General features: G+C 45.3%; 1 protein-coding gene across 2 annotated transcripts; it reads right to left on the reverse strand.

The window, feature by feature from the left end:
* Nucleotides 1–495: 495 nt before the first annotated feature.
* Nucleotides 496–14,949, reverse strand: LOC109879764 (E3 ubiquitin-protein transferase RMND5B). Of its 2 annotated transcripts, none has more exons than XM_031789715.1 (10): nt 14,351–14,622; nt 13,275–13,447; nt 12,552–12,694; nt 12,251–12,388; nt 12,026–12,126; nt 10,444–10,610; nt 6,277–6,442; nt 4,314–4,416; nt 3,964–4,118; nt 496–3,828 (listed from the first exon to the last, which is right to left on the reverse strand). In XM_031789715.1, the coding sequence occupies exons 2-10, from the start codon at nt 13,411–13,413 to the stop codon at nt 3,765–3,767; spliced, it is 1,176 nt and encodes a 391-aa protein (XP_031645575.1). In that variant the 5' UTR covers nt 13,414–13,447; nt 14,351–14,622; the 3' UTR covers nt 496–3,764. The 2 variants fall into 2 exon arrangements, with proteins under 2 accessions (XP_031645575.1, XP_031645574.1); XM_031789714.1 differs by lacking the exon at nt 14,351–14,622 and adding an exon at nt 14,837–14,949 and having other exon boundaries at nt 1,595–3,828.
* Between the last annotated feature and the right edge of the window lie 4,150 nt (nt 14,950–19,099).

A 19,099-nucleotide genomic window follows, 5' to 3' on the forward strand; every position in this document is an offset into this window, starting at 1 on the left:
AGCTCACATAGGTGACTGTCTTCTGAGTGTGGGTTGATGAAGAAAGATATTAACTCATGCTTGTGTGTGTTGCTGCTCTGTATGTAGGAGACTACACATGCAAACTTCACTGCTTGGATTTCAAGCATTCATTGTAGGCGGCTTACAGAATTACTTACAACTATAACACACACTAGTTAAAGTCAACAAGAGGACAGTTGTTTGCGTGAAGTGAATACAGCTAGCCCAGCAGGAGACATTTCTGCAACTTAAATTCTCAGGCTGGTAGGCCGTCATTGTAAATAACAATTTGTTCTTAACTGATTTGCCCAGTTAAATAAATAAAAATTAACACTAAGGCATGTTTAAGTATGTAGTAATGTTTCCATCTGGTGGCATCAGCAGGAAGAGCATGTGAGTCAACATCAGTGGCTAATATTGGCTCTAACAGCCCATCTTTCTGCAGCTAACCAAAACCAACCAAATGTAATACTTCCCACAAACATACAAACAGAGTTGGAGTATAAAGTTTTTATTCCATTTTAAGATGCAAGTATAATATGAAACATGTTAGAGAATAAATATGTACAATACAACTTTAATAAAGACAGAGAAGCAGGTAGAAGGCCAACCTATCACACAAGAACTCGACTACTGGAAAAGAACCAAAGGAAGAAGCCATAACACACCTTAGTGTATTCTGTCAATCTGGGAAAGGAGATGAATGATTGTCAACCAAAAGCAGTAAATCAAATGTAACATCAACCAAAGACATGTGAGAACACACAAATCGTAATATAAAACTATACCTGCTTCCATCATTCATTCTGACTGGCGATCAGTGCAAAGTTGATATAATGGCTGACTACTACCACGTGTCGGCTGTTAAAGATGGTGGTGCAGAACTCGCTGACATCGCCGTTCCATGGGCTGGTATGACATCGCCGTTCCATGGGCTGGTATGACATCGCCATTCCATGGGCTGGTATGACATCGCCATTCCATGGGCTGGTATGACATCGCCGTTCCATGGGCTGGTATGACATCGCCGTTCCATGGGCTGGTATGACATCGCCGTTCCATGGGCTGGTATGACATCGCCGTTCCATGGGCTGGTATGACATCGCCGTTCCATGGGCTGGTATGACATCGCCGTTCCATGGGCTGGTATGACATCGCCGTTCCATGGGCTGGTATGACATCGCCGTTCCATGGGCTGGTATGACATCGCCGTTCCATGGGCTGGTATGACATCGCCATTCCATGGGCTGGTATGACAACGGTTCGGAAAACGGAGAAGGATTGATCATGGATCCAACCCAATACTGATGTTGCTATTTTGTGGCATAATTATATTTCATAAAATGTATTATGTTTCTTGTGGTTTCACTATTTTACAAGAGACTTGATTCTAGCGATGATAAATAAAAACAAATGCAGACTTCACAGTAGTAGAATTTGTTTTTCTTGAATACATCGGCCGACACAGAACAAGAAACATGGCTTCCTTCAGGAAAATTCTTGTTATTGGAGCCAGTTGCAAAATCAAAATCAGCCAATTGACCCTCGACCTCTCCGTTGATCATCACACTGATACATGTACTGTAACCCAAAGTGACTGTCAACAATCAGGGCCTTTATTACATCATCGCCAATAGAAAGAGAAATGTTAAACATTTTTTTACAATCAGTGTTCCATTCACAAACTGTAACCACAGTCACCACCTATCAGCCAATCACAATCTCAATCAAATGTATGTGAATATGTTTTCTCAGAGGCAACTTAGCTTTACCTCTGTAATATAGAAGTTCAAATACTCTCCTGAAATCAGACAACTTCCTAAAAATAAAATTAAAATAACTGTCACATCACCCCTCTAACATCAATTAAATCATTCTAAAAGACCCATTCTGTGTACTGAGGAAAGCCTACAGGTGGATAGAGCATTCTGTGTACTGAGGAAAGCCTACAGATGGATAGAGCATTGTGTACTGAGGAAAGCCTACAGATGGATAGAGCATTCTGTGTACTGAGGAAAGCCTACAGGTGGATAGAGCATTCTGTGTACTGAGGAAAGCCTACAGATGGATAGAGCATTGTGTACTGAGGAAAGCCTACAGATGGATAGAGCATTCTGTGTACTGAGGAAAGCCTACAGATGGATAGAGCATTCTGTGTACTGAGGAAAGCCTACAGGTGGATAGAGCATTGTGTACTGAGGAAAGCCTACAGATGGATAGAGCCTTCTGTGTAAGGAGGAAAGCCTACAGATGGATAGAGCATTCTGTGTACAGAGGAAAGCCTACAGATGGATAGAGCATTCTGTACTGAGGAAAGCCTACAAAGGAACAGAGCAGTCATCCAACAACTCGACTCGATACCCAATCAACTCGACTCGATATCCTATCGCTATCAACTCGAAAGGCCATCATCATCATCATCATCAACAGGTTTTCAACATCAACTCAACTCGATAGCCTATCCCCAACATCAACATCAACTCGATAGCCTATCCCCAACATCAACTCGATAGCCTATCCCCAACATCAACTCGATAGCCTATCCCCAACATCAACTCGATAGCCTATCCCCAACATCAACTCGATAGCCTATCCCCAACATCAACTCGATAGCCTATCCCCAACATCAACTCGATAGCCTATCCCCAACATCAACTCGATAGCCTATCCCCAACATCAACTCGATAGCCTATCCCCAACATCAACTCGATAGCCTATCCCCAACATCAACTCGATAGCCTATCCCCAACATCAACTCGACAGCCTATCCCCAACATCAACTCGACAGCCTATCCCCAACATCAACTCGAAAGCCTATCCCCAACATCAACTCGATAGCCTATCCCCAACATCAACTCGATAGCCTATCCCCAACATCAACTCGACAGCCTATCACCAACATCAACTCGAAAGCCTATCCCCAACATCAACTCGATAGCCTATCACCAACATCAACTCGACAGCCTATCATCAACTCGATAGCCTATCACCAACATCAACTCGACAGCCTATCATCATCATCAACTCAACGACCTATCAACATCAACTCGATACCCTGTCAACATCAACTCAACTCGATACCCTGTCAACATCAACTCAACTCGATACCCTGTCAACATCAACTCAACTCGATACCCTGTCAACATCAACTCAACTCGATACCCTGTCAACATCAACTCAACTCGATACCCTATCAACATCAACTCAACTCGATACCCTATCAACATCAACTCAACTCGATACCCTATCAACATCAACTCAACTCGATACCCTATCAACATCAACTCAACTCGATACCCTATCAACATCAACTCAACTCGATACCCTATCAACATCAACTCGATACCCTATCAACATCCCACAAAAGAAAGCATAAGCCTCATCACATCCTTAAAGAAAAAGAGTAGAATAAGTTCAGCAGGCAGTTGCAAATGAACGAGTGTCAATGAATGAACAATCCTTTTGAGATGTTTCCTTCGTCCTCATGCCGACCGACTCCTCTCTGTCTCTCTATGGGTAGAAGTCGTTTGATGGGCCATCCACATCAGCCCTCTGTACACTAGGAGCTGTTGATGAGGCAAGACGAGGCAGGAGTATTACAGCCTTGGGCCATCACTGGAAGGGATCTGTCTGAGTTTGGGTGGGGGCACTGGGGCAAATTGGTGCCTGTGAGTAAGTAGGATGGGGATTTCCAGGGGTCCTGGGGTAGCAGGTAGCTACTGTAGCTCCAAGGGCCTGGCGGTTTCAGGAAACAGGATGGGGGATCAAAAGAAGATCTGCTTGGCATCTGACGGGTTCTGCTCCATGGGACAGTAGGGACATTTCAGTCTGAGGAGAGGAGATAGAGGAGAGAGAGAGTTAGACACACACAGTCAGGTGACTTTAACCACAGAGTTACACAGGTCTGACACTGCCGATGGTTGAATGCCCTCCTGTCTGTCGGTCAGCCTGGATCAAACTTACTTTCCAGCGTTGGTGAGTTTGTTGAGGGCGTCTCTGGAGATGACGTGTCCACAGATGAGCTTCATGGGAGGGTTGCTCTCTGACGTCTGCTGTCTGAGGATGGGGCAGGCGAACACAGAGTGGTACCAGCACTTCTTCCCCAGGTCTATCTCAATCTGGAGGGATGGGAGACAGGACCACTCCGTTACCCTTCTATGACAACCTTCATTAATAATCCATTTTAAAATGGTTATAGTATTATAGATATTACAAATAATTATGAATTACAATCTTGCTTTTAAAACACTGAGAATTAGTTGCCCAGAGAAAGTCATGAGAGAAAAGCAGAGAGCTTAGAGAGGGAGACTTACGGGCAGCTCGTCCTTGTGTGTCCAGACTCCACTACACTGTCTCTGTTCAATCACCTGTTTGATGTTCATCAGGACGGGCAGGGCCATGCAGCCTGACGCAAAACTGACATTCAACACAGAGAAACATATATCACAGATACATACTGCAGTCAGAAACAAAGACGAGCATAACACCCTATATACAGGGTGTTACGGTAGAGTCAATGTGGAGGTTATATACAGGGTGTTACGGTACAGAGTCAATGTGGAGGCTATATACAGGGTGTTACGGTACAGAGTCAATGTGGAGGCTATATACAGGGTGTTACGGTACAGAGTCAATGTGGAGGCTATATACAGGGTGTTACGGTACAGAGTCAATGCGGAGGCTATATACAGGGTGTTACTGTACAGAGTCAATGTGGTGGTTATATACAGGGTGTTACGGTACAGAGTCAATGTGGAGGCTATATACAGGGTGTTACTGTACAGAGTCAATGTGGTGGTTATATACAGGGTGTTACGGTACAGAGTCAATGTGGAGGCTATATACAGGGTGTTACTGTACAGAGTCAATGTGGTGGTTATATACAGGGTGTTACGGTACAGAGTCAATGTGGTGGTTATATACAGGGTGTTACGGTACAGAGTCAATGTGGAGGTTATATACAGGGTGTTACGGTACAGAGTCAATGTGGAGGCTATATACAGGGTGTTACGGTACAGAGTTAATGTGGAGGCTATATACAGGGTGTTACGGTACAGAGTCAATGTGGAGGTTATATACAGGGTGTTACGGTACAGAGTTAATGTGGAGACTATATACAGGGTGTTACGGTACAGAGTCAATGTGGAAGCTATATACATGGTGTTACGGTACAGAGTCAATGTGGAGGCTATATACAGGGTGTTACAGTACAGAGTCAATGTGGAGGCTATATACAGGGTGTTACGGTACAGAGTCAATGTGGAGGCTATATACAGGGTGTTACGGTACAGAGTCAATGTGGAGGCTATATACAGGGTGTTACGGTACAGAGTCAATGTGGAGGCTATATACAGGGTGTTACGGTACAGAGTCAATGTGGAGGCTATATACAGGATGTTACGGTACAGAGTCAATGTGGAGGCTATATACAGGGTGTTACGGTACAGAGTCAATATATACAGGGTGTTACGGTACAGAGTCAATATATACAGGGTGTTACGGTACAGAGTCAGTGTGGAGGCTATATACAGGGTGTTACGGTACAGAGTCAGTGTGGAGGCTATATACAGGGTGTTACGGTACAGAGTCAATGTGGAGGCTATATACAGGGTGTTACGGTACAGAGTCAATGTGGAGGCTATATACAGGGTGTTACGGTACAGAGTCAATGTGGAGGCTATATACAGGGTGTTACGGTACAGAGTCAATGTGGAAGCTATATACAGGGTGTTACGGTACAGAGTCAATGTGGAGGCTATATACAGGGTGTTACGGTACAGAGTCAATGTGGAGGCTATATACAGGGTGTTACGGTACAGAGTCAATGTGGAGGCTATATACAGGGTGTTACAGTACAGAGTCAATGTGGAGGCTATATACAGGGTGTTACGGTACAGAGTCAATGTGGAGACTATATACAGGGTGTTACGGTACAGAGTCAATGTGGAGACTATATACAGGGTGTTACGGTACAGAGTCAATGTGGAGGCTATATACAGGGTGTTACGGTACAGTGTCAATGTGGAGGCTATATACAGGGTGTTACGGTACAGAGTCAATGTGCGGGGACACCGGTTAGTTGAGGTAATATGTGCATGTAGGTAGAGTTAAAATGACTATGCATAGATTATAAACAGAGTAGCAGCACCGTAAAAGAGGGTTCTGGGTAGCCCTTTGATTAGCTGTTAAGGAGTCTTATGACTTGGGGGTAAAAGCTGTTTAGAAGCCTCTGGGACCTAGACTGTGTTTGTCTGTGTCTGTGTGTGTGTGTCTAACCTGACACTGAGAGGTGACTCTACCGATAGCCCCAGCAGCGCGCAGGCGTCCCTGGTGAAGCTGTTACAGATCTCAGCCCATTGGTTGGTCTCTAGCAGAGAGCGGTAGGGAGAGTTCTCTATGCCGTGCCGCAGGTACACCAGACTACCCATGAGGATCTGTATGTCTGGGGGGAGAGGAGACACTGTTAATATAGATGTCTGGGGGGAGAGGAGACACTGTTAATATGGATGTCTGGGGGGAGAGGAGACACTGTTAATATGGATGTCTGGGGGGAGAGGAGACACTGTTAATATGGATGTCTGGGGGGAGAGGAGACACTGTTAATATAGATGTCTGGGGGGAGAGGAGACACTTAATAAGGATGTCTGGGGGGAGAGGAGACACTTAATAAGGATGTCTGGGGGGAGAGGAGACACTGTTAATATGGATGTCTGGGGGGAGAGGAGACACTGTTAATATGGATGTCTGGGGGGAGAGGAGACACTGTTAATATAGATGTCTGGGGGGAGAGGAGACACTTAATAAGGATGTCTGGGGGGAGAGGAGACACTTAATATGGATGTCTGGGGGGGAGAGGAGACACTGTTAATATGGATGTCTGGGGGAGAGGAGACAATGTTAATATGGATGTCTGGGGGAGAGGAGACACTGTTAATATGGATGTCTGGGGGAGAGGAGACAATGTTAATACGGATGTCTGGGGGAGAGGAAACACTTAACCACTCTTGGGCAGGGGGCAGTATTTTCACCTCCGGATGAAAAGCGTGCCCAAATTAAACTGCCTGCTACTCAGGCCCATAAGCTAGGATATGCATATAATTAGTAGATTTGGATAGAAAACAGTATAAAGTTTCCAAACCTGTTACAATAATGTCTGTAAGTATAACATAACTGATATGGCAGGTGAAAACCCGAGGATAATCCAACCAGGAAGTACTATTATTTTGAAAGGCTGTTTTTCCATTGTAAGCCTATCCACCATATAAAGACTTAGGACCCAGTTCACAAGCTCTATGGCTTACACTACAGGTGACCAGTCTTTAGGCATTGTTTCAGGCTTTTACTCTGAAAAATGAGGGAGATACAGCACTTTCAATGAGAGGACAGTGAACATTTCCAGACATGAACCAAGCGCGTGATCGGGAGCGCGCCTTTCTTGTTTCTCCTTTTCTATTGAAGAAGCTTTTGTCCGGTTGAAATATTATTGATTATTTATGACAAAAACAACCGGAGGATTGATTTTAAACATCGTTTGACATGTTTCTACGAACTTTTATTGTACTTTTTAAAAACTTTTCGTCTGGACTTAGTGCCCGCGCATTCGGATTACTGGACTAAACGCGCGAACAAAAAGGACATTTTGGTCATAAAGAGGGACATTGTCGAACAAAACTAACATTTATTGTCTAACAGGGAGACCTGGGAGTGCCACCAGATGAAGATCAAAGGTAAGTGATTCATTTTAATGATATTTCTGACTTTTGTGAAACCTCTCTGTCTGTATGGCTTTCTGTGGCTAGGTGCTGAGCTAACATAATCGCAAAGTGTGCTTTCGCCATAAAGCCTTTTTTTAAATCTGACACAGTGGTTGCATTAAGGAGAAGTTTATCTTTATCTGTGTGTTTAACACTTGTATCTTTCATCAATGTTTATGATGAGCATTTCTATAATTTGATGTGGCTCTGCACTTTCACCGGATGTTTTTTGAGACAATGCATTTCTGAACATAACACACCAATTTCAAATGAGGTTTTTGGACATAAATATGAACTTTATCGAACAAAACACACATTTATTGTGTAACATGAAGTCCTGCGAGTGCCACCTGATGAAGATCCATTAATTTAATCGCTATTTCTGTCTTTTGTCAGCCCTCTTCTTGGCTGGAAAATGGCTGTATGGTTTTCTGTGACTAGGCGCTGACCTAACAATCGTTTGTTGTGCTTTCGCCGTAAAGGTCTGCCATGAGAGGTGACTGTATAGTTCCCTTAAGGAAAAGCACCTTTAGTAAATCCGCTTTCTCTGTGAGAGCTTCCCATGTCTGGAATACACTGCCATCAGACACACATAACTGCACCACATATCACACTTTCACAAAATGGGTCAATCAGATACAGGGGTCATGAAGGATGTCTGAGAGGAGACAGGGGTCATGAAGGATGTCTGAGAGGAGAGGAGACAGGGGTCATGAAGGACCTGGGGGAGAGGAGACAGGGGTCAGGAAGGATGTCTGAGGAGACAGGGGTCAGGAAGGATGTCTGAGGAGACAGGGGTCAGGAAGGATGTCTGAGGAGACAGGGGTCAGGAAGGATGTCTGAGGAGACAGGGGTCAGGAAGGATGTCTGAGGAGACAGGGGTCAGGAAGGATGTCTGAGGAGACAGGGGTCAGGAAGGATGTCTGAGGAGACAGGGGTCAGGAAGGATGTCTGAGGAGACAGGGGTCAGGAAGGATGTCTGAGGAGACAGGGGTCAGGAAGGATGTCTGAGGAGACAGGGGTCAGGAAGGATGTCTGAGGAGACAGGGGTCAGGAAGGATGTCTGAGGAGACAGGGGTCAGGAAGGATGTCTGAGGAGACAGGGGTCAGGAAGGATGTCTGAGGAGACAGGGGTCAGGAAGGATGTCTGAGGAGACAGGGGTCAGGAAGGATGTCAGAGGAGACAGGGGTCAGGGAGGATGTCAGAGGAGACAGGGGTCAGGGAGGATGTCAGAGGAGACAGGGGTCATGGAGGATGTCTGAGAGGAGAGGAGACAGGGGTCATGGAGGATGTCTGAGAGGAGAGGAGACAGGGGTCATGGAGGATGTCTGAGAGGAGACAGGGGTCATGAAGGATGTCTGAGAGGAGACAGGGGTCAGGAAGGATGTCTGAGGAGACAGGGGTCAGGAAGGATGTCAGAGGAGACAGGGGTCATGGAGGATGTCAGAGGAGACAGGGGTCATGGAGGATGTCTGAGAGGAGAGGAGACAGGGGTCATGGAGGATGTCTGAGAGGAGAGGAGACAGGGGTCATGGAGGATGTCTGAGAGGAGAGGAGACAGGGGTCATGAAGGATGTCTGAGAGGAGACAGGGGTCATGAAGGATGTCTGAGAGGAGACAGGGGTCATGAAGGATGTCTGAGAGGAGACAGGGGTCATGAAGGATGTCTGAGAGGAGACAGGGGTCATGAAGGATGTCTGAGGAGACAGGAGTCATGAAGGATGTCTGAGGAGACAGGAGTCATGAAGGATGTCAGAGGAGACAGGGGTCATGAAGGATGTCAGAGGAGACAGGGGTCATGAAGGATGTCAGAGGAGACAGGGGTCATGAAGGATGTCAGAGGAGACAGGGGTCATGAAGGATGTCAGAGGAGACAGGGGTCATGAAGGATGTCAGAGGAGACAGGGGTCATGAAGGATGTCAGAGGAGACAGGGGTCATGAAGGATGTCAGAGGAGACAGGGGTCATGAAGGATGTCAGAGGAGACAGGGGTCATGAAGGATGTCAGAGGAGACAGGGGTCATGAAGGATGTCAGCGTAGACAGGGGTCATGAAGGATGTCAGAGGAGACAGGGGTCATGAAGGATATCTGAGAGGAGAGGAGACAGGGGTCATGAAGGATGTCTGAGAGGAGACAGGGGTCATGAAGGATGTCTGAGAGGAGACAGGGGTCATGAAGGATGTCTGAGAGGAGACAGGGGTCATGAAGGATGTCTGAGAGGAGACAGGGGTCATGAAGGATGTCTGAGAGGAGACAGGGGTCATGAAGGATGTCTGAGAGGAGACAGGGGTCATGAAGGATGTCTGAGAGGAGACAGGGGTCATGAAGGATGTCTGAGAGGAGACAGGGGTCATGAAGGATGTCTGAGAGGAGACAGGGGTCATGAAGGATGTCTGAGAGGAGACAGGGGTCATGAAGGATGTCTGAGAGGAGACAGGCGTCATGAAGGAGGGAGGAAGGAAGGTGTCCATTGACGGACAATTGGAACAGATCATTAGTCAGTTATCTGGTAAGAGAAAGAAGCTATGAAGTCCTGTAAGAAAGCTATTGCAATGGAACCTGCTTGGCAACAGAAAACAACAATTAGAGTTTCTTATTGGATGATTAGGATGTCTTCTTATTGGACAGTTCCTCCCTGTTTCAGTTTATTTTCTTCCATTTTGGCCCAGGCTATCTGTGTCCCCTACCTCTCTGGTGCTGTGAGGCGAAGGGCTGGAAGTGCCTGGCGTACTGTAGCGCCTCCAGCTGGTTGGTGATGCCTCCGTTTAACAGGCTGATGAAGTAGAGGCGGTGCAGCTTGAACTCCAGGGTACTGTTCAGGTCCAGCAGGCGCTGCCGATTTGTTACTGCCCACCTGGAGCCAGGGAGAGAGAGGATTGTAATCATTAGTGCACACCGCAGCAAACAGTTGCAAATTGAAAACAATTTATATTGGACAAATTCAGGTGGTTCCCTCTCCATTTCCTTCTGTTTAGGTCCTAGTGAATAGACCCCAGGATTGGGCTCAATTCAATTTCAATTCAATTGACCTTCAACCCTGGCACTGACCCAACCCTGACCGGGTGTCTACAAGTCTTGCAGATCTCAATTGTATTCAGCCTCCAGTATTTATGCTGCAGTAGTTTATGTGTCGGGGGGCTGGGGTCAGTGTGTTATATCTGGAGTACTTCTCCTGTCCTATTCGGTGTCCTATGTGAATCTAAGTGTGCGTTCTCTAATTCTCTCCTTCTCTCTCTCGGAGGACCTGAGCCCTAGGACCATGCCCCAGGATTACCTGACATGACTCCTTGCTGTCCCCAGTCCACCTGGCAGTGCTGCTGCTAAAGTTTCAACTGTTCTGCCTTCTTATTATTCGAACATGCTGATCATTTATGAACATTTGAACATCTTGGCCATGTTCTGTTTTAATCTCCACCCGGCACAGCCAGAAGAGGACTGGCCACCCCACATATGCTCTCTCTAATTCTCTCTTTTTTTTTCTCTCTCTCGGAGGACCTGAGCCCTAGGACCATGCCCCAGGATTACCTGACATGACTCCTTGCTGTCCCCAGTCCACCTGGCCGTGCTGCTGCTCCAGTTTCAACTGTTCTGCCTTATTATTATACGACCATGCTGGTCATTTATGAACATTTGAACATCTTGGCCATGTTCTGTTATAATCTCCACCCGGCACAGCCAGAAGAGGACTGGCCACCCCACATAGCCTGGTTCCTCTCTAGGTTTCTTCCTAGGTTTTGGCCTTTCTAGGGAGTTTTTCCTAGCCACCGTGCTTCTACACCTGCATTGCTTGCTGTTTGGGGTTTTAGGCTGGGTTTCTGTACAGCACTTTGAGATATCAGCTGATGTATGAAGGGCTATATAAATACATTTGATTTGATTAAAGTTAATCAGTTACTGAAAGAATCAAAATTATCAAAGAGGGGTTTGATTCACATTCAACTCAGAGAGGTACAGTAAACACTCTAGTGCTGGTCTGAGGTCAGTATATAACAGAGGAGGTACAGTACATACTCTAGTGCTTGTCTGAGGTCAGTATATAACAGAGAGGAGGTACAGTACATACTCTAGTGCTGGTCTGAGGTCAGTATATAACAGAGAGGAGGTACAGTACATACTCTAGTGCTGGTCTGAGGTCAGTATATAACAGAGGAGGTACAGTACATACTCTAGTGCTTGTCTGAGGTCAGTATATAACAGAGAGGAGGTACAGTACATACTCTAGTGCTGGTCTGAGGTCAGTATATAACAGAGAGGAGGTACAGGACATACTCTAGTGCTGGTCTGAGGTCCTGCATCCTCAAGGCCTCCAGGATCCTGTTGAGTTCCAAGAACGGCTGCTTCATGCTCATGTCAATCACTACTCCAGACTCCTGGGAGACACACACACACACACGGCAGGGAGTTATAATACATATGAAACACACCCAAGATCTTCATTTCTGGTTCTGGGGACCAACAGGGTGAGCAGGCTTTTGTTTCATCTCAGCTGTTTACCTGACATAGGTCCTCTGCCACGCTCAGCATGCCTTGTCTGTACAGGTGTTCCACAATGGTCTCACTCAGGTACTTCTGTCTCTCAGGTGAGTCCCATACTGTCTCTGCCACCACTGCACTCACCTCTGCATCAAAGTTCTACAGGAACACAGCCAGGAAACAACCAAAGGATAAGTGGAAATACATTTCTCCCTTGTGTGCTTAAATTTATAATACGGTCTTGAACCACAAGGAAGTTGCGTCATCTCTTTTCTAAATTGTAAAGATACTATAATGAAAGCATTTACTGGGAAACTCTCACCCTGTCGATAGCTTTGCCCACTTTGGAGACACTGCCGTGGATGTCCTTGTGTCTGGAGGCCAGCAGCTGTACAGTTTCTTTAATGTTCTTACAACACTGGGCCATGGTCTGAGAGAGCACCGTCAGATCTGCATCTCGTACCCCTGAAGGAGAGGTATTTAGAGAGGTATTGTGATGCATTGACATGACACAACATTCTATGGCAGCCATGTTAGTGCCATTTCAAATATAATGACATATGTCTATGGTGAGCACCCGATCACAATCGCATGGGAATATTCAAACAATGTTATGTAACTGAATGTCTAGAATTACAACGATATTCAAAAGTTGACCCAACTCTGTAAATACATGCCTCTGCCCTGAAGGAGAAACCAATCATGGTTAAAACAAGTCCTAATGTTAAAAGGTTAAAGTAGTCCTGCTGAAAGTTACATAAAGAGACGTATGAATCACTTCTGTGCCTGAACACTCATGAGTCACGGCACGCAACCGGAGCAAAACAATGGTTTATTTCTCTAGTGGCAGATTGTTTAAGAAATGCATTGCATATTGTTCCGTGCTTTAGTTATAGTCGTGCATCAAATTCCTCAAATATGGGGCCTTTAACCGTGTGTGCAGGTATCTATCATTCTTTCATTTAGTACCATGCAGCTGCAAGGTACCGGATGACTGGAGTGGACACTACTTCTAAACTACAGCGTGGAGCTGGCATGGCCTTACCGAATGTAACCAGCTGTCCCCGTAGCTCACAGACGCTGCGTAGTAGTTCGTCCAGACGTTCCTCTGACTGGTGTCCGTACATGACGAACCTATGGAGCACCTTCTCCAGCTCCCGCTCCACACACGCACACTGCTCCATACCTAGACTGGGACTCTACCGCATTCACTACCACCTGGGAGAGACAACACACATAACCAAGGGAACTAGGCCTAGGTCAGCGGTTTTCAAACCTCTCCCCATGGACCCCCAGACATTTCACCATTTTGTTGTAGCCCCGAAGTAGCTCATCTGATTCACCTAGTCAAGGGCCTGAAGTAGCTCATCTGATTCACCTAGTCAAGGGCCTGAAGTAGCTCATCTGATTCACCTAGTCAAGGGTCTGAAGTAGCTCACCTGATTCACCTAGTCAATGGCTTGATGATTAGTTGAATCAGGTGTGCTAGCTATAGAAAATATCAAATACCTGGAACGGCTGGGGGTCCCCAGGGAGAGGTTTGAGAACCACTGAACAAGGTCACAAACAATAGTTCAGCATTTTGCAAGTATCCCATGACCCCTACAGTTTTGATTCACTACTAGTACTGGCATAACTGGTGAACAAAATACTTTATTAGTTGAATCAGATTTGCTAGAGCCTAAAGTATGCAGTGGCACAGATAAATCATTGACAGGCAGCAGAAAATATGAAAGAAAACCAATCTATTCTAGATCAACAAGTGGATATCACTGTTGTTAGGCCTAAATGTCTTGGTCTCATTGACACATCAGGCATCCCTTGTGTATACATTTGAAAAACATCGCTCTGCAACTTTCCCCTTCTCGTTTTAATTGTATACATCTGACAAATAAAACATTTACTAATGTAGCTACACATCATGCAAAAAAAAGTATACTTTTGAACCGGTTTGCTCGCTGAAGCTAATAGGCCCGGTCTATAGCCTTCGACCAATGACATTCGACTGCAACACAGGGTTAGCACGGTAGGCTAACTAGGCAAATCGTTTGCTGACACCGAGTTAAGACAAGTAGCTAGCGAAATACTAAGAATCTAGCCAGCTGTGTTCTTGATACTTACTAAAAACGCACAACAAAGCTCTGGTAGCAGCTATGTTAGCAAATATCAAGTTAGCTAAGCTAACTAGCCATACCCACAACAACATTATCAAGACAGCTAGCGTAGCTATATAGCTACTGGTAGCTAGACGTTATTTAGCTGCATAAGAAGTCGTATCAAACACCACTTGGTTACAATGTCGATTATCATGCCTCTGTCAAACCTAATGGCAGGTAAGAAATGTTGGTGAGTAGCTAGCTAACTACGTTTTGTTATTCTGTCCTTTCGCATACACTTCAAGTTGTCGCATAACGTAAACCTAGCAATGGACCGAAGCTGTTTATGTTTGACTCGGCAATAATGGTGTATTTTAATCGATTGCATAGTTAGAAAGACAGTCAGATTATCCTAATATTTGTTGCAATTCTCAAATATATCAACAACATGTCATAAAACATAAAATGAGTTAGAAGGGCAACATAAAGCGTCAAAATAAACACCACTTGCCTGTCGTAACAGCAATTCTCCACCAGTCGTGCTTTGTTCTGCGGAACTTCCTTCCGGTGTCGCAAATCTCAGATTTTCATAATAAAAGGACAGTAGTTACATTGACCGTAAAGGTAAGGTTCTTAGACTTCATTCAATGTTTAATGTTTACAGAGTTCCTCATCCTCTGGTACATAATTATGTATCCGTATAAAACAAGTAAAATGTAGCATTTGATTCCAATGTTAAATTGTCTCACATAGCCTACAAGTTCATTGCGAACCCCAGGTGGCGCTGTATGGACGGTTATGAATGGAGATCTATGGCCAGCTTGCATAGCGATGGTGCAGACAGGTGTGTGGCTTGGAGCTGGCCAGGGGATTTCCCACCTGTGATGTAACTATCTGGTCGTGACCCCAGACAGGCATTGATGTAAAACACACAAACCATCAATATGCATGTAGATTACTGAAAGTCACTCATAAGACATGTCTCAATTAAGTTCTAAGTCTCAATTCTATCGCTTCATTAACTTGCATCAACACAGACTGAGTGTATCAAAAGAAAGACAAATCTCAGTTGGGAGTCTGTGTGTAGCCTAGCCTAGGTCACTGGAGACCAAACTTAATGGAGATATAACTAAAGAAGCTTGTGTAGCCTCTTTTAGCGAGGCCTGGGCGGCCACCCAGCCCCAACCACACACAGCTCACATCACAATCTCACAAAGGTTCCCCTCATGCCAACTGAGAAGTTATTATCCCTGGAACACTTTTTCACCTCTACGTCTATGAAAGTCTTCAAATACATTTGAATGAAATTCCACTGAGAGGAGAGTTTTGGAGCTGGAGATGTAATACCGGCCCCATTGTCTTACTGTGCATGGCTCAGCTCACACTACTATGCTGCATGTGCACGTTGGTCAAACAAGCAAGGGGTGTTCTATAGATTAGAGAAACACTACGAAGTAAGGCGAGTGTTGTTTTCTGCAGCTCAGTTGGTATGGCTCTTGCAATGGCAGGATAGTGGGTTTGATTCCCGGGACCACCCATACGTAAACAAATGTATGCAGGCATGACTGTAAATTGCTTTGGATAAAAGCTAAATGCTAAATGGTATATATTATTATTATGGTAGAACATCTGTACAAGTCAAAACAACTCCAATTGATATAATCTTTCACTCCTTATGATCTAAATCTAAATCGCATAATCACACTTCACAACAGAAGATTGGACAGATTTTTGCATGGGATCTTTCTAGAAGGTGCTATGAAGCCCCCGATAGGCTAGATTACAGTGATGCACATCAATCATTACACACACATGGATTAATAAATTAGGTGACAGATTCACAAACCACCATCACACCCAGAAAAGGGCATCACAACAAACTAGGACAGTTAAAAAAGATAGATTTGAAATGTGATCCTGCTGGTTTCTATTCTGTCCTGTTTGTCATGAATACTAAGGAGTTGGTTGGTTCTAAAATACCCTCTCATGAGACTGGGCCTTGGTTTAGCATCACAGCCCAAAGATAGGAGCACAGGAAATAAACACCCATGTGAGTTTACTGTCTGAGAGGGAACTAAAGTATATTAGACCAGGCTGAGACCCAACCTTATACTGAACCTACCTGACAATATGTTAGACCAGGCTGAGACCCAACTTTATACTGAACCTACCTGACAATATGTTAGACCAGGCTGAGACCCAACTTTATACTGAACCTACCTGACAATATATACAATACCTACCTGAACCTACCGGAGCAAACATCAATTATTCCGGAGCTAGCAAGCTCCGTCAATCACTCCTGAGTTCCATCAATCACACCTGGGCTGCAGTCACCTATCCGGACCCGTTTTACTGCCTTCGCGGAGCCCCACCGGGCCTTCACAACTGGACTGCCGACGTTATCTACCCGAAGGAGTTATTCGGCTGGCTCCTCCGTCGCGACGTTACCTGAACGCCCATCTGCGGCCTGCTAACCGTTAGCTGTCTTACCGGCTGCTATCTGAATAGACAATCGGACAATTCTTTTTATTTTTTAATTATTTTTTTAAATTATTATTATTATGTTTTCTTCTTGGGCCTCTATAACTATATCTATTGTTTTTATTTTTGTTGTTGTTGTGTGATTTGGATTAATCCCCTCTACCACACGGAACCCCACTAATCTACTGACGGAACGCAAGAGGTAGCTAACAACAGACCTCCATCCTATGCTAGCTTGCTACCGATGCCCTGGCTAGCTGTCTAAATCACCAACCAACCTCTCCACTCACCGGACCCTTTTGATCACTCGACTAAGCATGCCTCTCCTTAATGTCAATATGTCTTGTCCATTTCTGTTCTGGTTAGTGTTTATTGGCTTATTTCACTGTAGAGCCTCTAGTCCTGCTCACTATACCTTATCCAACCTATTAGTTCCACCACCCACACATGCAATGACATCTCCTGGTTTCAACGATGTTTCTAGAGACAATATCTCTCTCTTCATCACTCAATACCTAGGTTTACCTCCACTGTATTCACATCCTACCATACATTTGTCTGTACATTATACCTTGATGCTATTTTATCGCCCCCAGAAACCTCCTTTTACTCTATGTTCCAGACGTTCTAGACGACCAATTCTCATAGCTTTTAGCCGTACCCTTATTCTACTCCTCCTATGTTCCTCTGGCGATGTAGAGGTGAATCCAGGCCCTGCAGTGCCTAGCTCCACTCCTATTCCCCAGGCGCTCTCTTTTGACGACTTCTGTAACCGTAATAGCCTTGGTTTCATGCATGTTAACATTAGAAGCCTCCTCCCTAAGTTTGTCCTATTCACTGCTTTAGCACACTCTGCCAACCCGGATGTTCTAGCTGTGTCTGAATCCTGGCTTAGGAAGACCACCAAAAACTCAGACATTTTAATTCCAAACTACAACATTTTCAGACAAGATAGAACTGCCAAAGGGGGCGGTGTTGCAATCTACTGCAAAGATAGCCTGCAGAGTTCTGTCCTACTATCCAGGTCTGTACCCAAACAATTTGAACTTCTACTTTTAAAAATCCACCTCTCTAAAAACAAGTCTCTCACCGTTGCCGCCTGCTATAGACCACCCTCTGCCCCCAGCTGTGCTCTGGACACCATATGTGAACTGATTGCCTCCCATCTATCTTCAGAGTTCGTGCTGCTAGGCAACCTAAACTGGAACATGCTTAACACCCCAGCCATCCTACAATCTAAACTTGATGCCCTCAATCTCACACAAATTATCAATGAACCTACCAGGTACCTCCCCAAAACCTTAAACACGGGCACCCTCATAGATATCATCCTAACCAACTTCCCCTCTAAATACACCTCTGCTGTCTTCAACCAAGATCTCAGCGATCACTGCCTCATTGCCTGCATCCGTAATGGGTCAGCGGTCAAACGACCACCACTCATCACTGTAAAACGCTCCCTGAAACACTTCTGCGAGCAGGCCTTTCTAATCGACCTGGCCGGGGTATCCTGGAAGGATATTGATCTCATCCCGTCAGTAGAGGATGCCTGGATATTTTTTTTAAATGCCTTCCTAACCATCCTAAATAAACATGCCCCATTCAAGAAATTTAGAACCAGGAACAGATATAGCCCTTGGTTCTCCCCAGACCTGACTGCCCTTAACCAACACAAAAACATCCTATGGCGTTCTGCATTAGCATCGAACAGCCCCCGTGATATGCAGCTGTTCAGGGAAGCTAGAAATCATTATACACAGGCAGTTAGAAAAGCCAAGGCTAGCTTTTTCAAGCAGAAATTTGCTTCCTGCAACACTAACTCAAAAAAGTTCTGGGACACTGTAAAGTCCATGGAGAATAAGAACACCTCCTCCCAGCTGCCCACTGCACTGAAGATAGGAAACACTGTCACCACTGATAAATCCACCATAATTGAGAATTTCAATAAGCATTTTTCTACGGCTGGCCATGCTTTCCACCTGGCTACTCCTACCCCGGACAACAGCACTGCACCCCCAACAGCAACTCGCCCAAGCCTTCCCCATTTCTCCTTCTCCCAAATCCATTCAGCTGATGTTCTGAAAGAGCTGCAAAATCTGGACCCCTACAAATCAGCCGGGCTAGACAATCTGGACCCTTTCTTTCTAAAATTATCTGCCGAAATTGTTGCCACCCCTATTACTAGCCTGTTCAACCTCTCTTTCGTGTCGTCTGAGATTCCCAAAGATTGGAAAGCAGCTGCGGTCATCCCCCTCTTCAAAGGGGGGGACACTCTTGACCCAAACTGCTA

This window comes from Oncorhynchus kisutch, linkage group LG15 (assembly GCF_002021735.2).
Source record: "Oncorhynchus kisutch isolate 150728-3 linkage group LG15, Okis_V2, whole genome shotgun sequence".
In the NCBI taxonomy this organism is placed as follows: Eukaryota; Metazoa; Chordata; class Actinopteri; order Salmoniformes; family Salmonidae; genus Oncorhynchus; species Oncorhynchus kisutch.